Source organism: Taeniopygia guttata, chromosome 27 (genome assembly GCF_048771995.1).
Source record: "Taeniopygia guttata chromosome 27, bTaeGut7.mat, whole genome shotgun sequence".
NCBI lineage: Eukaryota > Metazoa > Chordata > Aves > Passeriformes > Estrildidae > Taeniopygia > Taeniopygia guttata.
This window is the reverse complement of record NC_133052.1, coordinates 2,825,009-2,848,376: the sequence shown is the minus strand read 5'-3', so window position 1 is coordinate 2,848,376 and position 23,368 is coordinate 2,825,009. Positions and strand designations below refer to the sequence as shown.

Here is a 23,368-nt window from a genome sequence, read left to right as displayed (position 1 = left end):
GACTTCCCTCCTTTCTTTTTCTGGGTATTTTTGTCTTCCCCAAAAGGCTCTGCACTTTGTCCAGTGGCTTTTGTTTGGTGGGTGTCAAAGAGGGCTCTGCTCTTGGAACAGACCCCTCAGATAGAGGGGTTGTTTCTCAGACAGAAATGTCTCCAGCTTCTCACAAACTTGCTTTTTTCCTGAGCCAGGCTCCTCTAGAAGTGATGCCTTTGGCATCTTATCCTCCCTGTCTTATGCTGTCAGTGCTGTTGCTGCAGCCAGGTGGAAAAATGGGGCACCACAGGATGGAATCCCAGCCCAAATTAAATATATCTGAAGCCGAGGGTAGTTTTGAGGCTCCTGTGGGTTGTCTTAGGTGCTTTATGAAGACTCAGATCCCGTTTCAAACCCTCCTTCAACATGGTCCCAGCCTGACTCAAAATCCTTCCCTCTCAGTGGTGCTGGTGTGGCTCTGAGCCTGTTCTGGGGTGCTCAGGGAACAGGGTGCTGGGGTACTCAGGGACAGGATTTTGGGGTTTTGGGGGCAGGGTGCTGGGACAGGAGGCCTGTGATGGTTTTTCTCTGCTCACACAAGGTGACCCTCCCTCGCCTCGGCGCTCTCTGAGTGCGTGGCACCGACTCCTCCGCACCTCGCCTGGCACTTATCTCAGGCAGCAGGTGCCGTGCACATCTCTGCAGCTATTTATTGCTCTGTTTGCCTTTGCTCATCAGGTATCCAGGCAGGTACGCTGCCTCGAGAGCTTTATCTCGTAACCACTTCCGCCAAGGGGGACCTGAGATGAAAGACTTCCCCTGCGTCCTGGCAGAATACCCGGAATCAAGGGGTGTGACAGAGGCTTCACACAAGGTCACAGCTCTGCCATGGGCCCCTCGGGGTGCTTTGTGCTCACCCTGCTCCAGGGAGAGGCAGCAGGCAGTGTTCTGGTGGATCCATCCCCATGTCCACACTGGCTGAAGCCAAAGGTGAGAGAGGGGAGGCAGGCGGGTGGTTTGCAGTTTGTTTTCTGCACATGGTCCCAAGATTCAGCTTCAAAGTTTCAGTACATACCAAATTCTGTGTTGTTAGAGCCCATTCAAGCAAACTGTTTTCTTAAAAAGAATGGGAATATTTAAAATAATAAACAGTTTGATGTTTGTGTATGACACCAAACTTCTTGTACAGTCACATTTTATACCCAGGGAGTTCTCAGAACATTTATTAAAACTTTGTTTAATTTGATTGTGTATATTTGCAGCTTATTGCCTGAGTGAGTCCATCTCTTTGATACATTGCCTGACCTTGGGTACCCCATGAGCTGCTTTTCACAAAACTGTGACCCTGTGTGAGCAGACAGACCAAACTCAGACAGTGCCAGGCCTGAGCTGTGCCCATGAAAGCCATAGCACTGTGCTACTAGAACCTATTTGTTATTCCAAAGTTAATTAACGGTATAAAAAGAATCAAATTACCAGGTATTCCAGTCTCTGGTTCCCTCTGCTCCCCTCCAGCACCCAGGAGAGTGGAAGTCAGTGGTTTGATCCTGCTGCCCAGGCTGCAGCAGGAGCTGGGTGGCAGCTTTCATCCATAAACTTCTCAACAAAAATGCAGCTCCTGATAAATTCCACAGGAAGTTGCTCAGAGATATTTTGGTTCAGTTCTCATTGGTTCCACTTGAACTGAAATATTGAGTTGAACTGAATTGAACTGTGTAATCTTGAATTGTCCTGACATTAAGTTGCAACTCACTCAGCAATGGAACATCACAAGGAAGTTAGCTCTGTGTTTCACATCCCAGGCCTGTGTGTAAAACTGGAATTCCGGTGGGATGTCCCAACACATTCTCACAGACATCCTGAGGTGGGAAATATCCCTGAGCTCCAGGAGAGGGTTCCCAGGCACCATCTGCAGGCTGGGGGACCTTGGAAATCAGAACTCAGGGCTTTGCCTAAGGAGAGGGAATTCAGTCTGAGAGAAGCACAAGAGGGGATGTTCTTACATCCTGGGTTCAAAACTTTTTCGTATTTTCCACCAGTTTTGCGTTAGGTGATTTGAGCTGGAAACACCAGCTCTGTCCCCCTGTTCTGCCCTTTGGCTGACATGAGCCATGGGAAGGTTTGTCCCCGTGGCTGGAGGAAGCCAGGGGTGCCCAGACAGAAGCACTGGTGAGTTCAGGGTGGCCCTTTCCCAGCTGTACTTCTTGGTCACATCCTTGCAGTGATGTCAGGGAGGGACCCTGACGTCTGTCCTGCTGCTCCCTCTGCCCGGCAATGCCAACCCAGGGCGCCTGGGATCTCCCAGCTCTGGCCTTGCCCCTGCCCAGACCCCTCCTCTGACATCTGGGGACATCCAGGGAGGTTTGTGGTGGAAGTCAGCAGGGTCATTCCAGGGGGGTGCTGACGTTGTTGTTCCTCAGGCAAATATGAAATAGCAGAAGTGAAATCATGAGTAAATTCCTGACCTTAAGAGTGGCACCAAGCTGGGATTCCTCACCCAGCAGAGTTCTCTGAGCAGATGTAGGGGGCCCAAGAAACATCTCATGATTGTGATCTCACCACCAGGTAATTAACAGATCCTTATCTTCTGGAGGGAGGAAGCAATCTGTGCAGTGCCAGGCTGATTGAGATGCACATCTGCCCGTGGTGTCAGCCACAGCAAAGAAAGGCACACCCAGTGTCACTGGGACTTCATCTGCTTTGTGCCCACATCATGTCCTAGGTGATGGCCTGCCTCTCCAGTTCTCTTTTTGAAGAACAATAAAAGTGCCAGGCTGATTGAGATTCATATCTGCCCGTGGTGTCAGCCATAGCAAAGAAAGGCACACCCAGTGTCACTGGGAATGCACCTGCTTTGTGCCCACATCATGTCCTCGGTGATGGCCTGCCTCTCCAGTTCTTTTTTTGAGGAAAAATAAAAGATTTGCCAAATTGGCATCTTCTGGCACTAAACAGTTGGACATCAGTGAGAATTTCTTCATGGGCAGGGTGGTCAGGCTTGGAAGGGGCTGCCCAGGGAGGTGCTGGAGTTCCCATCCCTGGAAGTGTTCAGGGAAGGACTGGATGTGGCATTCAGTGCTCTGGTCTGGTTGGTAAGGTGGGGATCGGTCACAGGTTGGACTTGGTGCCATGGAGGTCTTTTCCAGCCGAAGTGACTCTATGATTCTATTCCATGAAAGCAGCTTCCTCATCCTGGAGCCCAGGAACTGAGACGTGAGGAGAGAAACAGAGCTGGAGATGCCAGTGGGGAGGGGTCAGGCTAGCAGGGACAGCGACACTCCCCTTTCCAACCCCAGGGTGGGAAGGGCAATCCGGGTGATCAGCCACTGACCATGTCAGTGCTGGTCCCTGTGTCCCTCAGGGCAGGGCTGGGCAGCTTCCAATGGCATCTGCTCCCTCCTGTCTGCCCACCCTGCCCGGGCTGTATGCAGAGGAGCTGTGATGAACAGACAGATCCTTTCTGGCCTGAACATGAAGGAGACAGTGGTCATCTCAAAATGATGGGTGGGAAAGGAGAGTTGATTGAAAATGGGAAGAAAATCTCATGGGATGTTGCAGAAACTACATTGGGGGGGGGGGCATATGAGCACCAGCTGTGTCTAAAAATGGTTTGTTGAAAATGCTGGGCAATTCCCACAGGATATCAAACACTAGTGAGCCGTGAATCATTTAGAGACATAACAAGATAGGGAGATAAAGGGACGTTGATTAAAGAGATAAAGCATTATGACCCTTAAGAATAATTGAGAGTTGAAATGCTCCTGACCGTCCAGCAAATGTCACTCCTGTGAGCTCTGTTCCATTGTTCAAAAGGTAGAAGGTTTAACATCAATCTGCTGCTGCCTTTGAATGAAAACTGGATCTAGATACTGGAAATAATCTCATCAGTGTTTGTTCCAACAAGAGCTCATCCAGCCCTCTCTGTTACAGATCTGGCATTTCTCATCCCTGGGGTTAAAAAGATTGTAATAAACCCATGATAATGTGATTTTTCACTTGGTTTCTGTGTTGTTACTGTCACTCTTTCTGGTTTGGCTTTCCCCACCCTGAAACTGGTGCCAGAACTAAAATGGCCTTTTCTTGACTTTTTATCAGAATCAGGTGATAAAAGCAAATTTGAACTGGTTGTTGACAGAAATTACTGACTTCTGGAGTCACAAGTGAAGCTTTACGTGATGATTTACAACAAAATAAGACACCAGCCCGATACGCGCGAAACCACTTCAAAAAACCCCTCGAAGATTGTGGAAAAAAACGTCAAAGTGAAAGAAAGGAACTGAGAGCACAAACAGCAAGACAGACCTGAAGCAGGATCTGGGCTTTCAGATTCAAGTGCCTGATCCCACTTGGTCATCAGGTCCTGCTGGGAGAGGTTTGCCAGTCACTGCCAATAACAATCTGCATGCACAGGGGATTTCAAACCCAGGGATCCAAGCCCTGGATTCAAAGCCTTGAGCAGGTGTTGCAACTCCTTGGAGGCATGAACAATCTTGGCTTTAACAGTCCAGGATGAAACTGGAACTTGCTGGGTGCCTGCCTGGGAGAACACATGGAATTCCAGCCTCTCTGAGGACCTGGGATGATTAACCCCCGACTTCTGCAGTGCAGCACCTACAGGTGCATATGCAGGTTCATATCCAGGTGCCTGGAGAGCTCAAAGCTTCAGCTGAGTGACCTGTGAGCATCCCACCCTGATTTGGCAAATTGGTACAGATGCCTCACGCTGTGAGTTGGAGTTGGTAAAACTGCATCTCACTCTGAGCTGGTACAACCAGCGGCTCTCAGGGCGAAGGGAGTTGAACTCTCTTATTTTAGTTGTAAATCATCATGTAAAGCTTTATTTGTCCCTCCACAAGTCGGTAGCTTCTGTCAAGCGCTGCTGGTGCTGGCTGGCACTGATGGTCCTGTACGAGAAAAGCGCTGCTCACATTTACAGCCAAGGCTGGGGCTGTGTGTCCTTCGGGCAGGTTGATGGGGACTCCTGGTGGCAGTGCCTGCTGCAGCTCACACACCTCTGCCAGCACATAACCTGCCCCAATTCCATCTCCAGTTTGCCATGAGGGGTGATTTTCCCCAGTATTCCAGCACTTGGGACGCTGGGAACACTTGTCAGTTAAAGGGATGAAGGGAGGTCACACAGGAGCAAGGACACCACACCGTCGTTTTGGTGGAAGTGGCAGGTCCGGGATGGGGGTTGGATTGGTGGCTGATCAAACATGCTTTGAGTAGCTTTTGATAAATTGAGGGAAAAAATCCGAAATAGCTTTTAAAAAGAACTGAACAGCAAAGCCTGCCTGGCTGGAGGTTCAGGGCAAAACCTGGGGCAAGACAAGGAGAAATAAAACATTGCTGGCTCCTTGGGACAGGGCAGGCACAGAGGCTGCACTCTGAGCTGGTGGGAAATGGAAAAGCACATTCTGGGATGGAGGAGAGACCTCAGCAAAGGCCTGAGCAGAGCGAGGGTCTGACCCTGCTCTCTGTGTGCTGCCCACCCACACCTCCCCTCCTCAGGACCCTCCTCACCCCCCCAGCTGTGGATGTGGGCCCCTCCATCAGGGCTCTGGACCTGCTGCCCCAAGCCTCCCACAGTCAGGGGTCAGGGTCTCTGCTCCTGCCCTGAGCAGTGCTGCAGCACAAGGCTCTGAACAGGCTCTGGTGCCCTGACACACACAAACTGCCCCAGCCACCCCTTTGTGCCAAGGTTTGTATTTGCTTTGATATCTTATTCCTATAAAGCTCCTTTAATCTGTTTTATTTCTTTCTGTCACCAACATAATCCTCTCTTGTGAGCAGTGTCTGCAGCTCGTTTGGCTCTAGGCAGAGCAACTTGGCAAGACTTGTCCAGGTTATACACAGGTGATTTCTTACATTTTTTTTTAAAAAAAAACCCAACTTTGTTTGTTTCTCTGTCAGTCATTTTTTCTTCTCTGAAAGTTCAGCTACTGCACAAACATGAGGCTTCTTTCTTTCTGGGAAGCCAAGCTCAGTCTTGTGTGTAGGTGAGGGGCCTGGAAGGGATTTGGGTGCATGAAGCTCTCTGAGGCCTGGGCTCTGGGTTCACTTAACCTGGTGAATAATTTCTGAACAACCTCATAAGGTGCCTGGTTCATATTTTAACATTTAAATCCCTTTCTAAACTTACCCTTTGGGCCTGCTTTGTGCTATGTACCCGTTACTCTGTACCAGCTTTGTAGGTTAGAAGGTTTTTGGGGTGATAAAATCTAATAATTACATAAATGCAAAAAAAAACAAAAAAAAAAAAAAACCAAAACCACCCCAACAAACACCCAAACCAACAAAAAAATTTTGAGATCAGTTCTTTTTTTAACCCAAGCTTCTTAATAACTTTTACTGAGTGTGTTTTTGTGGTGAGATAAAAGCATATTTTTACAACAACTCTACACAGACGAGAACCTTTGCCTGCAGAGCAAACCAGAAGCAGCACCATGGTGATGTCAGAGGTCACAATGCCTGAGTCAGACTCGAAACCCCCGGGTTTTTCTTGAAAAGAAAAACAAACCAATGAAAACAACTCCCTCGCACGATGCAAGGCTTGGATTTGCCTTTTTGCTTTGGTCCCCTGGGAGTGTGAGGGACTCAGCAGCTCTCAGGACCCCATGGGGGATAGCTGCACCCCAGACCTCCAGCTTGCACCCATCACCTGCCAGACAGGGCACCCAGGAACAGAGCAGCTCCAGCAGGCCCAGCAGAAAAGCATGAGGGCTCTTCCTCATGGGAGGAAAGGTTCCTGGTAGTAAAACTGCTGGGGACCTGCAGGTGACCACAGGGTCCCTCAAGAACATCCCACTGAGGACCTGTAGGACACAGGGCCCACCAGAAGCTCCAGGTTGCTCTGAGGAAGGGCTGATGCAGCAGCCAAGTTGCTCCTGAGGCCTGTCCCTCTCCTTTGCTGGGTCCCTGATGCTCCTGAACCTTGTAGGCACCTCTACCAGGCACCATGGGGCTGGTCAGTGCTCCAACGCTGCCCATGGGCATTCCTTCACGTTCTCATGTGCTTGGACAAGTTATTTCACTCGTGAAGACAACACCCACTCCTTCACATACACACCCTGAGCTGCACACACCCGTCTTTGCCAATAATTAGTTATTTACATACACCTTGAGAATTTGGAGCAGATGAAAAGCATCCCCGGCCTACAGAACCCAGGGCTGCTGCAGATAAAAGCTGTTGCACAACAAGGGTTTGCAGCACCTCAGGTGTGGAACCCCACCTGGGCCCCACCGGGTTGGGGGAGGGAGGGGGAGTCCAGTCCAGCCAGCAGCTGGTACTGTGTAAGAAATAAAATCCCGTGTGCTTATTTTCCTATGGCTTGAGATGGAGAACAGCTGATGAAAGATCTGAACCAAACATTGGCACTAACTTAAAAAACAAGAACAGACCACTGTGTGTTTTAAAAAAACCAAATGTGTTGGATTTTATTATTTTTAGACCATTAAAAAAAAAAAGGATTTAAAAAACACCACCTGATAGACCCACTGCTCTGCAAATACACATCAGTTCATTGAAACATTATGTGTTCCCTCAGTTGTTAAGTGAAGAAGTGGCCCATGGCTGTTGCCACAATTCAGAGTATTTATTTGTGGGGTTTTGCTTATATGGGGCAAATTATGGCATTTTCAATACATTTGTAGAGTCTCCAGAGGTTCTGAAAGCTCCTGACAAGCAAAACTACTATTTTTTACCATTTGTGCCATATCAGTGACTGTCTGCTCAAAGAACATGTGCGTGTCTAAACGCTCTCCTGCTCTGTTGTGTGCCAGGTCTCTGGCTGAGGCCACACCAGGGTCTCTTGGTAGCAAATAAAGGAGTTAATGGGGAAAGAAAAGCAAAGGCTTGTTGAAAAGAATCCTGCACCATAGAAAAAAAAAAGTCCCTCATTATGTGTCATTTCCTGCACTGAGCCCTTTGGAACTGGATCTCCTGACATGCCACACACAGACCATGAGCAAGTTTCCACCACAGCAGAGCAGCTACTCTAGAAAAACAAGTTACACCAAAAACCCCTAAACCCCAGACTTTCAGCTTCACTCTGGAGCTGCTCCTGAGGACTGAGGGCTTTCTTTAAAAGCATAGACTGGGGAGGCTGCAGCAGAAATTGCCCTTGTTGACACACAGTGCAGTATTTGTGGGACACAGGACTTTTGGAGTTGTTAGGTAAGGAGAAACTCCAGGGAACACCCTGGGGAGGCATCGGATCTTTTCTCCACAGTAAGAACATGTCTGAATGCTTCAGCCACATTTCAGCCTCTTCAGAAAGCCAGTGCCACTGCCAGGAGCAGGTCCCTCATGCAGCACAGGTGAGACACCTGCACCACAAAGGGGCAGGAAGGGCCTTTGGGGAGAAGTGCCACTGTGTCCATGGCACCAGAAGAAAGTGAGAAGGCCTGATTTCTCATATAGAAACCAAAACCAGTGGTGTCTTTCTAGGGAAGAAATACAAGTGATATAAGCACCTCTCCACACTGTAATAGCTGTGTTTAGACACGTGAGGTTCCTTTTCTGCCTGCTGCAGGACACCCTGCACCTCTACAGGCCCCTTCACGTTGCTACGCTGATAACCTGACATGTCATTAAGCCCCGGCATCCTTTGGAGACAACTGACAGAGGCAGGGAAGGTACAACAGCCGCAGAGCACGTTCTGAAATCAAACAGTACTTCATTACAGAGACACAGGAACCGAGTCAGTGATTATTCTTTCTTCTCGCCCTCCTCGGCGATGGGGTCTGCGGGCGGCTCTTCCACGGTCGCGCTGTTGCTCTCTGAGCCGGTGTTGCTGTCGCTGGTTCCCTCCTCAGCTGTGCTGTCCACCCCTTCCTGCCCACTCTCCTTGTCCTCTGGGGTGGAGGTTCCTTCTTCACCGTTCTGCTGGTTCTCTGTGCTCTCTTCTGGGTGAGGCTCTTCTGGAAAAATGTATTTCTCAGCGTCATTTACATGCCAGTATTTATTTAGATTGTGAAATTAGGATTTAGGAAGAAACAGAAGCTATAATAAATCCAAATATTCCATGGCAGTCACTTCTGACACTTAGAATGTGCAGGGACAGGCACAGCTCAGGGATCTCTCAGTGCTGAGGACACATATAGTACTAGCACAGCATCCTGCTACCAGCCACAGCTGCCTGACCTCAGAATTCCAGCCATTAAGAAAGCCATGCTCCTTGTAAAAGCAGAAGCACTGGAATTCAAACTCCTTGGCCCCTCTTTCTTTATGCTCCTGCTGTTGCAGCAGTGACTCACTGATGTACTAGTCACTGGGACTCCTGAATCCAGCAGCATTTCTTACTGCCACTGTCCAGAGCACAAAGCAGCAGGAAAATTTGCCTGAGTGCTGCATAGGAAGCATTGCTGTTGCATCATCCTGGCTGGACACTGACACTGGGACAAGGAAACACTCCCAGTTAACCAAGATCTAACTTCAGGTTTTCTATTTTTTTCCCCTTGGGTACATCACACACAAAGCATGGCATAGGGCTCTGTGGTATCCTATCCTCTCCCCTTTAAAAAAGAGTAATTTAATGCAAAGCAAACAAATGCCCATGTTCACCAAGATGCAGTGAACTGTTTTCCTCAGAGACCCTTTAATGCTGATCCTTGGAGGACTCTGCAGCAGATGTTCAGATGCAGTTACCTGTCTCCATTGGAGTGCTCTCCTCTTCCTTCTTCTCCTCCCCCTTGCTGGCTGCCTGCTCCTCCTCAGCTGCCAGGCTGTTCTGACTGCGCTCAGCCTGCTCTGCTGCTTCCTTTTCCCTTTCCTCCTGTCTCTTGCGAGCCTGCTCCTCAGCTTGAGCAATTTCAGCTGCAATTTTTTCCATATCCACTTCCACCTTCAAACTGCATAACTAGTAATTAAAAACAAAACAAAGGAAAACTCTTCAGCTCTTTCACCACCTCAGTTACCCTGAGAAATAAATCATCGGTGAACCCCAATGATGAGTTCATTATTTCTAAATGCAGCATAGTCCTTGTCATTTTACAAAGCATATATTAAAAGTAACTACAGAGGGAGATACAGGCATATTAAGAAAAAAAAAGGGAGAGGGAATAAATAAACAATCTAAAACTTGTTATTTGAATGCAGCCAAGGAGAGCAATGTGCCCTCCACAGTGGCTTCAGGCCACTTTCCTCCAGCTGCTCGGAGTGAATTCACCCAGCCCAGCTTGGAGGCACTTCTAAATTGTACTGGCCCAATGTGCCCCTGAAGGAGCAGGAAATTATCCTGTGCTTTGTAACACTCACACCAGGGCACTGCCCCAGCAGCTGGGCAATTGCTCAGAACTGAACAGAGAACTGAAGCACTTGTACCACTGTGGAACCAGCAGCTTCCTCAGAGTTAAGTGAGTAAAAATAGATGTACCCTTTTAAGCTCGTTGTTGAAAGATTCTGTGCTTTCCAAAAACTTCCTCTTCTTTTCCTGGTGACGCTCCTCAATTTGCAGCAGCTCAGCTTCAAGCTTACGCTGGAAGTGAAACAAACAGCAAGAACCTCACTGTGCAGTCACCTAAAAACTGGGCAAAGCTAAGCATACAAATTTTCATATGGGTTTATTTTTAAATATTGGTCTAATACGTAAACATCCTTCTGCCTGCCTCTGATACCCATTAGCTTAGAAGTCCATACTGAAAAACAGGAACAGTACGTGGGTCTGTCCAGCAGTTCAAGCTTATTGTAAATGAAACACTGTGTACCTGAGGTGAAGATTCCAGCATAAAATCTGCACTTTTCTTTCCTATTCTGCACCCCCAGGTCTGTGTATACATATCCCACAGGTCTGTATATACACAGCTCACAGGTATAGACACACCCTGCACATCAATTATAGTCTCTAACACAGAAAGACCACACTTCACTGGAAAGAAGGACAACCACCTCCTCCACCCTCCAAATCTTCTGTAATTAAAAAATACCCCAACAAATCTCTACCTAATTCTGGTCTCGCTTCACCCACACACACACTGACCATGCTGAAAGGGTTCTTTTGGTAACATGAGTGTTTGGAAAACACAGGCATGTGCCCAAAGATGGGTGAAACATGAAGGTGTGACTTCACCACGTATTTTGTATAATTTAGCTTTCAGTGAAAAATGTTAGAATAGGGACAATTTACTGCAAAAAAAGAATCATTACGAACAAGATGAGTTGTCAGGTACGTGAAATCACAACACTACCAGTACTTGTTAACCAGCAGACTTTAAAAACTGCATACAGAAAGTTGTGTGTATGGAACTAACACTTAAGACATCCCAAAGAACCAAACACGGCTTATCATGGTTCTCCAGAAGAAAACAGCACAGAAGGTGAAGTCTCAAGTTCTGCAGTTCCCAAGAAATCCCAGGGATTAGCTCCTGGGGCACACAGAACATTGACACTCAGCAAGAACAGTCATGTAGGTAATCGAATGATCCAAAGACTTGGAGTCCAGCCCAACCCCACCACGTTTTTAGCTGCATCTGCCTCCTTTCTTTTTACCTGATGAACCATTAAGGACTGAACCTGGCGTTTCAGGACTTGCATTCTGGCTGTGGTGACCACGGAGCGGACGTCAGGCACCACGCTCTCGCTCAGGATCTCGCTGATGAGCCGGTGGTTCCTCTGGAACCGAGCTGTGGCCGTGTGCTTCATGGAGAACCCATCGTCGTAATCTGGAACAGGAGTTCAAGGGGTAACTGCTTTGATCCAGCAAAATGAGAGCCAAGACTAATGACACTGTACCCACATTACCACTCACAAAAACCAAAACATGTGCCCTAACACGAGTAGTTGTCATGTCAGAAAGTTCACAGTAACACACACAGAGCATCAGGGAATCACAAAAGGAGACAAAGTGTGGCCAGGGCAGCATTTACCTGGCACAGCTCTAACAGCTGATTTCACATGCATTTCCCACAGCTGAAATTGGGACTGACCTAGTTATTCACTCCATTGCTTTCCACACTTCCACAGTAAGAGGGACTGTTAACACACCAAATAAAACACCCATTCCTGATTAATCATGTTTCCAGGACAAAATGCCAGCAGGATAGTGACTCTTCTATAAATAACGACTGCAGCACAGTCAAAACCACTTATTTTTTTTAAACACTGAGGACTGAAACCATGAAGCAGTGAGACACATTTACTGATCACTGAAAATTCAGTCATGTATTAAGAGTATTTGATTATTTATTAGTAATTGCATTTCTATAAAGAGAAACCAGTTAAACAAGTATGAATTATCTCCCAGAACACAGAGATATCTTCCCACGTAGAGAAGTCCAGAGGTCTAATTTTGTTTTACACTAAGCATTCCTACTAGAGATGACTATTCCAACTATTTACAGCAATCTTAAGACGCTGAACACCATGCCAGGAGATACTACCAAAGAAGAGAACTAGTTAAATGAAAGTTTCTTTATTTCAAAATGTTATATTGTATCTCATTTAGGTATCTGATTAAACAAAGCAAAAAAAGAGGTAATGGCTGGTTCTGCCCGAGTCTACTTTGCTCAGGTAGCACAGAACAGAATCTCAACTCCCCAGGTTCCAGCTATTCCGGCATGAAATGTATTTACATAAATGTTGCAATTACCTCACACGGGGGAAAGTGCTGCTTGCTATGAGATTTATCTCAGGGGTGTGCTTTCACAAGGGGGAAGGAAAAAAAAGGGTGTAACTGAGCACATTTTTCACCCTCAGGTTTCAACAAGTATTTGGTGATGAATTTAAAAGCAGCCATGAGGTGTGTGCGGCTGACTTTTCCCACTGGGTGGGGTGCATTTCCTTGCAGTCAAATAAACTTTCAGAATTTTCTCATCAACTTGTCAGCAGCAAGGGCACCTCACTCACCAAGCAATCTCAAATGACAGTTGTTGAACGCATTCAAAGTTCAGGTGCTCTTAATCACACCAACACTCTGCCTGTCAGATTTATGTGCTTCTGGTAATAAAGCACAACATTCCATCCATCCAAGCCGGATTAAATCAGGCATCTAAGCCTTTTCTAAAGCATGTGCTAAAGCCATTATGGAGTGGTAAGCAGACTGATTTGGTTTGAACTATTAAGCATTGCTTCACACTTAATTAAGAAGGGTTGGAATAACTTTTGCCACAGGTGCCACCTTACTTTTGGGAACAAAGTCAGCTGTATGGAATAAAATGTGGTAATGAAAACTGACATCAAAACACCAACGCAGAAACGCAGCCATGTGAATTGCTGCGGAAGGTGCACACGGGTGATTTTCTGTATCTCCATGGCCTGTCCTGCCATGAGTGTCCCACTGGGAGTGCACACAAGCTCCTTACCATCGGGATCCTCCGCAGGCTGGATGCTCATGTAGGGCTCCCCCTTCTCCATGCGTGACTGCCGCTGCCGGCTCTCCTCTTCCAGCGCCGCCTCGGCGCGGCTCTTGGCGTTGATGTAGGCCAGGTAGGCAGGGGAGTTGTGGTAGGCCTTCATGGACTCGTTGTACTCGATCTGAAAAGTGACCAACACGGTTTGATTGCACCACTGGGTGATTCCCACCTTGCCACAACTGCGCTCTGTGCGGTTACACAAATAAAGCTGAATCTGAATCGTCTGGCTGAGATATAAATGACCAGATTCTCTCAGTCTTTCTTTTTTACAAATTAGAACTTCTACAGTCGTTCGTATTTTAAAAACACAGCTGGTTTTTAGGTCCTTTTCAGTTTTACTACCTGAAGTATTGATAGATGATAGTTTTGTTTTCTGAGATTTCAAATTCAAACACCTCAGAACATTTATGATCAAGTACTGGTAAGATGAAATTAGCAAACACAAAATATACTCAGTAATTCTTTGGTGTTCTAACTGAATCTGTGATTCTGATTTCTTATCTTTCCTTATGCCAGTATGTCATGAACCACTTTACAAAATCACTTAAGATTTGTCCATTCTTTGACCTATCCCTGCTCTGGGATGGCAGAGAAAGCTGCAGCCAGACTCCTGTCTCCTCATGGCAGCAGGACAGCAGCACTATTTTCACTTTCTTTGAAATATCTTTTCTCTTTGAATTGCTTTCTTTTTTTAAGATTTTGTACAGTGATTTGAGATATTTCCAATGAAAAAATAGATGTAATCTATGATATTGTTAAAGGTACCTAAATCATTTGTTTATGATCAGGACCAGAATCCTTCTGCCTTGGCACAACAGAAACCAGCTGGCCCCTGCCCCAAGGAGCTTACAATCTAAACATCATTACCAAGGTAAAAATAGAATTCCTGGATTTTAGCACTGAGTTTTGCATTACTTCTCTATTGCCTTGAAATAAAACCAGCTGAGATTTGACCAGGTAGCCAGAGCCTCAGGTGCTTGCCAGGTGTAAGCATAATACATCAGCTGGACAATTCTCCCTTTGTACCTGAGAATCACAAGAACAGTCTCGTACAGGTGCTCAACACTTACCAACCTAGACACAAGGCAGCTGTCACCTCTTGTCTTTAAGATCAATAAAACCAAAACAAAAGCACAAGAAAACCCTACAAGTGGTAGCATTTTCTATTAAGAAACAAAACATTAATGCCACAGCGTGGAGTTCCACCAGGAAAACCAAACCCCACGTGACTGGAAGTCTCTTAGGATCATGTTCATGACAATAGCAGTAGTTGCAGAGCACCAGTTTTGAAAGAGGATTTTGGTGTTGAGACAATCTTTTCAATACTGATGTTGTACAAACAAATCCATTCATTATACAGTTAAAATCGACACTCAATTATAAATACTTCATTTTGAATTAGGTCTAAAAACTGACCAGTCAGTTGATGCACAGTTATTTAAGAAATCTAAGAGACGTGTCAGGACAAACTTCCATTTAAGTTACATACAGGGCTCTCGTGAATGCCTCAAACACCCCTGCATGGGGAAGATGAATTTTTCTTCTCAGACCAGTTCCTAGAAGAATCAGCTGTAATAAACATCCCAGATTTCTTCCATTTACCTTTTCAGCTTCATATTCATTCAAATACTCTTGCTTCTCTTCATCAGTGAGATCTCGCCACATTCCTCCAATAATCTTGCCAATTTCCCATAACTTCAAATCAGGATTGGACGCCTTCACTTGGTCCCAGACCTTAACAGAAACAGCTGGAGCTTTACTAATGATATCTAAATACTTCCAAATTAAACATTTTATAGTCATCTCAGTGTTCTTTCTGGAATCACCATGAAAAACAGGATAAAGTTAGGAATGAGTCTGGCTAAACTATCTGGATTATTTTCTGGGGCAGGAAGTCAGTAGGAAGCCAGCTACTGAACCAGGCAATTGCTGAGTGGCTTTGGTCTCATGGGAATATTGCCTTTAACCCTCTCAATTATCTTCTTAAATGAACATCGCTGCATCTCGGGGAAAAAAAATGCTACTGAGTAAACACATCCAGCAGTAGATTATGACAAAGAGACTGAGTTTTTCAGATCAGAATGCAACATTTCACAATATTTCAGTCTTGCTGATCAATCTGAGTTCCAACAAGTTCTGACTCCACCAAAAAGGTTTCTAACTTTATAGGGAAAAAAAAAGGAGAGCTGCCAGTGTAATTTCTTGCTGCGCCACTTGATTTTTTTTTTTTTTTTTTTGTGTGTGTTGATGTTTTTTGGCCTAAGACAGTTATGCTGGTAAAGATACTTTACCAGAAGTGGAAGAAATTCCTTCTGGCTCACCTGCTTCAGCCAGGCTGCCATGCCCTCCCCATGCCCCATCAGATTCCAGACTCCACAAGAGTCTCTCTCCTACTTTCTGTCAAACAGTTCACAGAATAGCGAAGCAAACGTTGCCACGGGCTAGGGTGGTGAAGGAGAACATGCAAAGTCCACTCATTGCTACTCTTCAGTCCAGCTACAGCACTGCACCAAGCCCAGAAAACGCAAGGAATACTTCCTTTATATAAAAAAAGTTCTGTCAGTAAGTCACAGGAACTTCTGAATGTGGCGGGGTGGATCCTTGTCAGCAGACAGTGGTAGGAATTAGCATTTTAGCAATTTTTCCCCCCAGAAATTGGCAACTGTGTGACCAGACTACTGCTGCCTTTGTTCTGCAGGGCAGACTCTGTACTTTACATCCCCTTAAGAGAGCGCAGGCTGTTAGGAGTCAACGTTTAGAAGCTGAAACTAAGATCATAGCAATTAATTGTTAGCACAAATGAACACTGACTTTATTACTGATGGACACTGTAATACCCACCTTCCGGCTGTACCTCATGTAGGGCATCAGGGGCTTGTCTGGGGGTTTGGGGGGCTTTGGAATGGTAATACCAGAGGAAGCCTATAAAAGAACCGGATAAATCCATTCGTTAATGGGATCGCTGAACAGTTTCTACACACACTAGTTTTGGAAAACACTTATTCTTGTGCATTCACACACCCCCACCAAGAGAAGCAAGCAACACCATCAGAAAAATTACCCAGTCTGTAAGTGAACAAGCACTAGCTAGAGCTAGTCCTCACAAGAATAATGTAAGTTTGTCCTTTTCTCTGAAAGTTTACCGAGCAGTAACTAGATAAATCCTCTAAAGGGCTCCATGTTCTGAAAACTGAATTACATAGCTTAGGAACTGACATGGAAACATCAATCCCAGCAGGTTGTTTTTTCTCACTTCTGATGACTAATTTATTTTATCTGTTTTGACAAATTGAATGCGGCTACTGTACAGGTTTAAAAAGATATGAAGAAAGTTTAAAAACATGAAGTTAGAGACATTATCAAATAGTTTTAGTAACTATTTTTATGCAAAATTTGTCAGTGGTAATTTGGAGCCGATTAACAGACTCTTTATGAAAAGAAAACAACTCTATGCAGCTAAAAGTTAAGTATGTGCTCTACTTGTAGCCAAGCTGTAATGAATTGTCCCAATTAGCCTGGAACATGCCTCTGTGCTCTGTCTTCCTTTGGCTTTATGCTGCCAGACAGAGTGCTGGCACCACACAAAAGGCTACTGAGCTTTAATGCTGCTGCTGGGTCTCCTTGCATCCCCTCAACCCACAGAACTTCTGATAGGGCTTGCGCCTAAAACAGTGCAGTGACATCACAGCCTCTGTCAACTGCAGGGTCTGAAACCCTCCACTCTTCCACATGCCAGGAGTTCTACTGAGTGGGAGTATTTACATGAAAATATGCAGCAGGTTCAAGATCTTTCAGGGCTGTGGACTGTAGATCAATATTTGGGTGTAGGCCAGAAGGCTCACGTTCAATACTGTTTTCCCCCTGACAGGGTTTGTTTTTTTTTTTTTTTTTTTTTTTTTTTTTTTGTTTGCTGAATTTATGGAGCTCTATGAACAATGCATACAGAACTGTGTATAAATAATGTGCATGAGGTATATGCATTACCAAAATGTATACATAGATACACATACAGATGGGTTGGAAAAACATTAACGGAAACTGTTTAATGCTTTTAAATTAAGAGGGGTTTAAAGAAACCATCCATATACTGGGATATGCATGGCAGAGCAGGCTGTGTATGCTTGTGACATACAGAAACAATGGAAGTTTTCAGACAAAACCTGACTTAAGTCTGGTATAAGGAAAGCATCCATCTGGACAGTCAATTCCAGCTTTTAGGGGAAGGTCCTTTCTGTAAATGCTTTAACAAATTGGATGAACTTCATATATTAAGTTTGAAAGAAGGTTTATATGAGAGGCATAAAAAGACTACATTTCTTTAAAAGCACCATGTATTTGGTCCTTGAGAAATCTTTGTATCACCTTCCAAACTGATCAGAAGTCTCGAGGTACAAAGATCTACATAGAAAAATCTTAAAGTTGTGAGATATTTAAGAAAATATCAGGGATTTACTCTGTTTCTGTTGTGTTATAGAAGTGTTGCATTTCCACTGTCTATTTCTGTTTCCTAACTGCATACAATGCTAGGACTTGATTAATGTTTGAAAGAAGCTGTCACCTCCCTCATCACTTGTCTCCATCTCACTTTGTTTACTCCATGAAAAATGAATGTAACATCCATTTCCCACACACTAACACATATACAAGCTGAAAGGATTCTATTTTATTATCAACATCACACTTTTGTTGAAAAAATAATGACTGAACTTGGGACTGTGCAGTTATTACCAGAGTAAGACTAGAAAGAAAAATAAAGGGTTGTACCTCTTGCATGGCTCAACAGGATGATGCAACGACTATCAATGATCTTCAGCTTGCAAAATGTTCTTCCTTATCTTTGTACCAATGAACCTCACCAAAAAGAGCACTTCCCTCCCTCCAAAAATTCATACCCAGCTACAGAAGCTTTTCCTATTCATGCAGTGGTCACTGAAGACCAAAGTCTGTCTTTTTGGATGTCTGCACCATATACCATTACCAGTTTTCCCTGGGGAGTAAAAACCCATTTTCCTGCAAAAGGTTTCAGAGTGAAGGGGAAGGAGGGGAAGGTGAGGAGTAAGAATCAGAAGTTGTTTTTGTTTTTATAAAGAAGTGGCAGCAGCCAAGACGCTGAAGAACCTAACCCTAAAGCCATTTCTGGTCAGCTCCTGGTGTTTGCTGGAGGATGTAATAGTTGATTCTCCTACCGTGACCCGGCTGTTGGTGCCCGGGTTCCCTCCCAGCCTGTAGTTGTTGTAGGCCAGATGGCTGTATGGATTGTATCCCACAAACCCTGGGGTGCTGGGCATTTGCTGATGGAAACAAATGAGACAAAAACACGAATGAGAAATGAGCTCAAACGAGGAGAACACAGAAATGAAAATGAACTGCAATATGGCATGCAAAAGCAACCAGAATTCAAACAAGCAATGAGGTGTAGCAGTTGGTGTCTTCCCAACACACACAACTTACTCCAGTATAAACCTAGTAAGGAAACAGGACTTTTAAGCAAATGTGTCACTACAAATTTCTGTCTGAAACTGGTGATTTTATTTCTATTAACTGTGTAACTCATTTAAACAAGTACTCTGTAAATTCAGGTCATGGCTAATAAAGTTTTCCAACATAAGCCACCAAGGAATTCAGAAGATTCTTGTCTCCCAAGGGTGAAAGTTGGGCAACACAGCATCCAGTGATGGGGCAGAAATCCCCAGTACCCACATTTATTACACCAATTTATTATACCAGTCAAAATCCCTGCCTGCTTTTCTTCCCAGAATTTTGCCTTCCCAACAAATGGAGCAGGGGAGGAAATCTCTCAAAGCACCATTTGTGCTCCACTGCCAGTGGCTGAAGACAATTCCCAGAGACATCTCTCTTTTATAAGGCAGGCTGTAGACTGTCAGAGCTGAGGAACTCTACATCTGCAGTAAGACCTGTAAGTTAAAAAACTTTAACCTAGCTTGAACAGATCTCCAAATCCAAGGTAATTCAGAAGTTAATTAATACATCTTCATTCATTCATGAAAGTGGATTGATTTGTTCTCACCTCAGTCACACAGGAAAAAAAAAAAATCTTGTTTCTTTGCATTCCCTTCTCATTTAGCAACGGACACTCAAGTTTCATCAGGTTACCTGTATTCACATCCTCAAATAAATTTATTTTTTCTATTATCTCCTGTTTCCTGGTCAATTTTGTTGGAAAAATAGATCAGCTATTTAATGGTAATTGTGGTTAAGTCCTGTCTGTGGTGGTTCTATGATTCCATGAGGATTCACAAGAGCCTGGAGTTTCTGGACATTTAAATACCAGTCCCACAGTGTCCCACTCTCCAGCAGCCCTAGTACAATTCCAAGAAAACTTTCACAGGGATTTGCTGACTGGACCTGTTCCAAATTACAGTTATAAACATTTGACAAGTAGGTTCGGGTCTCTAAGAACCAAGGTATGACATGTACAAACACTGAACAGAAGTGTTTTAGGAGCTGACTAAAGTAACTAGGAAGGTTTCAGGTCAATGCAGACACACTGCAGGAGTTCATTTCTAAACACGCAAGTGCAGAGGAAAATTACCCTTTAACAGTCATTCTTCAATAGAGATTTTATTGCCAAGCTTTTTGACTCAGTCACAGCAGCTGATGTGCTCATCTGTACGCCTGGCCTCATGACATAAATATTCACTACCTCATAAGCCACTGTTTTACTACAGTTTTTTGTATTACCATAACAACAGGCTTTGAATATGTTGAACTACAGCTCTTCAATAAAACCAGGTGACAATTGTAATCTCCGTCTGCTTATTTCTTTATTTCTGCAAGACAGGATTTAAATGTTACCAGGAACTACCTTACATCATGGAGAATGCACGGAGAAATTTTATTTCAGGTACAGTACTGCAGTTTTGAGAATTACTGGGATTTTGTTGACTGCAGCACCTGGAACTGGCTGTGGAAGAACAAGCAAGGTTATTTGGCTACTTTGTGACAGAGCAGAGACCATCACACGAAGGACTGTATAAAATATAATGCAAAATAAAAGATGCTTGTAAAACAGGCAATGCACGTCACTGGTTGCAGTCCTGGCATGTGCTTCATGTATCCTTCTGAAGAACTGTACCACATCAACATGAGCAATTAAACATCTGTATCCATGCTATATCTCAAAGGAATCACATGTGTATGCACAGCTCTCGATGCAGGAATCCAGTGGTCAGAGGGGATCCATCATGGTCCTTCTAACACTGCCACAAATCTATTTTGCTGTGTGCAAAATGAAAACTCTGAGCAAACTACGAAAATCAAGTTTTATTTATATAAACTTATAAAAACATAACTTGTATTTATGTACTATATAATTTTCAAGCCTCTTCCTGTAAAATATGGCACAAAAAATTTGAAGGATCACATTCCTTCTAAGTCCCATCCTGCAGAGATCAAGGACACACTACTGGGTCACAGTCTTCCAATTCACTTTGGTAACAAAAATTCACTGTAGAATCTTTCCTCAACCTTCTGTACAAAGAATTTCTCCTAAAACTCAAACTACCCACAAATGTGACCAAAGATGTGCATTTACTTTCAAACAGTTCCTGCCCATGGTACACTGGTACTGCAGCACCTTTGTACATCAGGAATGTCACTGGGCGGGATACAAAGCTCCTGCTCATGTTTTCCTCAGTGTCAGGGCATGCCACTTTACTAGAAAGTAAAATAGTTCCCATGCCCTAGACTCCAAAATACCAGTGATTTCAAGGAATGCAAGACTGGCATCAGGAGTGTTTCACTATCCTGATCCAATACAACAGGATGTTTCATAATCCTACATTCCACTCAACTGCAAAAAAAAAAAAAAGCAGCTCAGTACAACTGAACTGTGGAAAAATGCACTGTCTGCCCATGATCTGGGCACAGGCTGAGTAGGACATTTTACAATCAAATGTACCAGTTGATTCTTAACTATTCCAGTACTGCTGCAACCCACTGTGAGTCACTTGAGACAAGTGATGCTCACAGAAAATTCAGAGTCCGTGAGATCCAGCCTTAGAAGCAAAACAAATTTATTCGGCTTCTCTTTCCCAAACTTCTCAAAAAATAATTATATTAATTTAAACAATTCATATCACATTAATATTGTGTTTCCCATATTGGAAGGTGATGCAACTCCCTAATTATTGTTCTGGGAGGTTACTAAAGGCCTTGTGTTAATGAGAAAAATCACTATACTTACGGTTGCAGGAGCTGGGGTGGGAGGTGGGGCATAGGATGGCCTTTCTGTTAAGATAGAAATGTAAGCACATTTTTTTTTTTCTTGAAAATATAAACGAATTCTTAAGGCATCTGCTATGGCCAATATTTTTAAATGACTTTACAAAACAAGCAAATTTTACTCTGAAAGACTTTGCCTTTTGCCACTGAACAGCAAAAAGCAACACTAGAAAAAGAAAAGAAAGAAAAATTGAAATCCCCTCATTACTCTAGTCCCAGTCTTTTATTCAAGCACAAGACTGAAGAATATGAAATTAATTCATATGCATATCAATTACATGGAGGGAAAGCAAAAATGCAGTCCAACAGGACTCAGAAGCTGTGATTTCTGGATTTCCTACAAAAACAAAATGCCAGGAATTGGCCACAGCAGGATTTAACGCCGGAGTTTAGTCACTACATTTGCCAATTTCTTTTAATGCCAGGAATAATGGCACCATCTCACAAACAGGTTCTGCGGAAACAGATCTGTAAAACATCAGAGTTAAAGAAAGAAAAATCTTTTAAAAAAACTTACTTGACATTTTGACAGTCAAATTTTCAGCCACCTGACATTATATTTGTACTTCTGCAAGACAAAAGAACATCACGCTAGTAAGTGTTGTGCCTTTCCCCCCCACCAGATACGATTGTTATCGATACCAGTGCTTATCAAAGTTCGTCAATTTTGGAATACAGACAAAAGCATTCTCAGAAACCAAGTTGTTATCTCTTTGATAAATTAATGGATTTTCCAAGGAATCTAGCCTTAAATAGCTGTGTAAGAGCACACAGGTTTAGGTCACCTTCATATTAAAGGGTCTAAATAAATATATTTTGTGCTGTAAGGAATAAAAAGAATATATCTCATTATTTTACACTCACTAATACAGAAATCTGATATTAATACGTAAATGACCAAATGATGTATTTCCTTTACAGAGTACATACAACAACCACCGAGCCCCGCAGCTGCGGTCTGACAGGCAATTCTCAACCTTTTAGCACCGAACCCAGGAGCGCGTCAAACAGCGCTGTAACGAAGTGCTTTTTCGCCGTTTCTCTCCAAATCACGCCACGGCAGCTGCAACCTCCTCCAGAATCCCTACTAACGACGTGCACCGGGCTCGCACACAGGGCTGGCTCGGGGAGATCCAGCAGAGCCTGAGCGGGCCCAAGGCGGCCACCGGCGGGGTCCCTCTGCCCCACCGCTCCCTCCCCGGGCTCAAGGGCCCTCCCGAGCCCCGCAGCGCTGCCGGAGAGAGGCCGGGGCAGTCCCGAGCCCCCCGGTCAGCCCCGCCGGGCCCCCCGGTCAGCCCCGCCGGGCCCCCCGGACTCACCCGCTCGGCGCGGCCGCGCTCCCTTTGTTCCCACGGGCCGGGGCGGCGGCGACGGCGCCTGCGCACTCCGCTCCGCACTTTCGACACGCGGGCCCCGGCCCGCCGGTGACCCCCTACTCACTATGGGGGAGCTTTTCGGCTGCCCCGCGCCCCACCGAGGCACCAGGGCCGTCCCCGCACCCTCCGGGATAGCGGCGATTCCAGGGGCCGTGGCGAATCTGCGGGATGCGACCCGAGCGCCGCGCGAGGGGCGGCACCGCCCGCCATTAGCGGCACGGAGGCGCTGCCTCGCGGGGTGTCACAAGGGCTCCCGAGGCGCCCTAGAGACGCAGTGCTCGTCCCCTTCCCCCGCGCCGGGAACCCCGGTCACGGTGCCCCGAGTGTTGGCTGCCGGTGGCGAATCTGCGGCGCAGAACGGGCGCGCAGGGACGGCCCGCGGACGCTTCGTGCCCGCAGCGCTTTAGCGCCTTTTCCGAACGAGT

The 23,368-nt window shown here is 45.2% G+C and overlaps 1 protein-coding gene across 7 annotated transcripts; it reads right to left on the bottom strand.

Moving 5' to 3' along the window:
* Nucleotides 1–7,379: 7,379 nt before the first annotated feature.
* Nucleotides 7,380–23,032, bottom strand: SMARCE1 (SWI/SNF related BAF chromatin remodeling complex subunit E1). Of its 7 annotated transcripts, none has more exons than XM_041721543.2 (11): nt 22,887–23,032; nt 22,085–22,135; nt 21,530–21,573; nt 18,510–18,614; nt 16,165–16,245; nt 14,926–15,057; nt 13,273–13,444; nt 11,462–11,634; nt 10,350–10,451; nt 9,623–9,833; nt 7,380–8,892 (listed from the first exon to the last, which is right to left on the bottom strand). In XM_041721543.2, the coding sequence occupies exons 2-11, from the start codon at nt 22,089–22,091 to the stop codon at nt 8,684–8,686; spliced, it is 1,236 nt and encodes a 411-aa protein (XP_041577477.1). In that variant the 5' UTR covers nt 22,092–22,135; nt 22,887–23,032; the 3' UTR covers nt 7,380–8,683. The 7 variants fall into 7 exon arrangements, with proteins under 7 accessions (XP_041577477.1, XP_002194035.3, XP_072775322.1 ...); XM_002193999.7 differs by having other exon boundaries at nt 7,380–8,895; nt 22,887–23,028; XM_072919221.1 differs by lacking the exon at nt 22,887–23,032 and adding an exon at nt 22,545–22,820 and having other exon boundaries at nt 7,380–8,895.
* Between the last annotated feature and the right edge of the window lie 336 nt (nt 23,033–23,368).

Excerpts from the sequence above, each read along its gene's own strand:
- SMARCE1 (XM_002193999.7), bottom strand. Across the intron at positions 16,246-18,509 it reads GCACCAACAGCCGGGTCACG|GCTTCCTCTGGTATTACCAT; the intron begins GTAGGAGAATCA and ends GTTCTTTTATAG. Across the intron at positions 10,452-11,461 it reads AGTCCTTAATGGTTCATCAG|CGTAAGCTTGAAGCTGAGCT; the intron begins GTAAAAAGAAAG and ends TTTCACTTCCAG.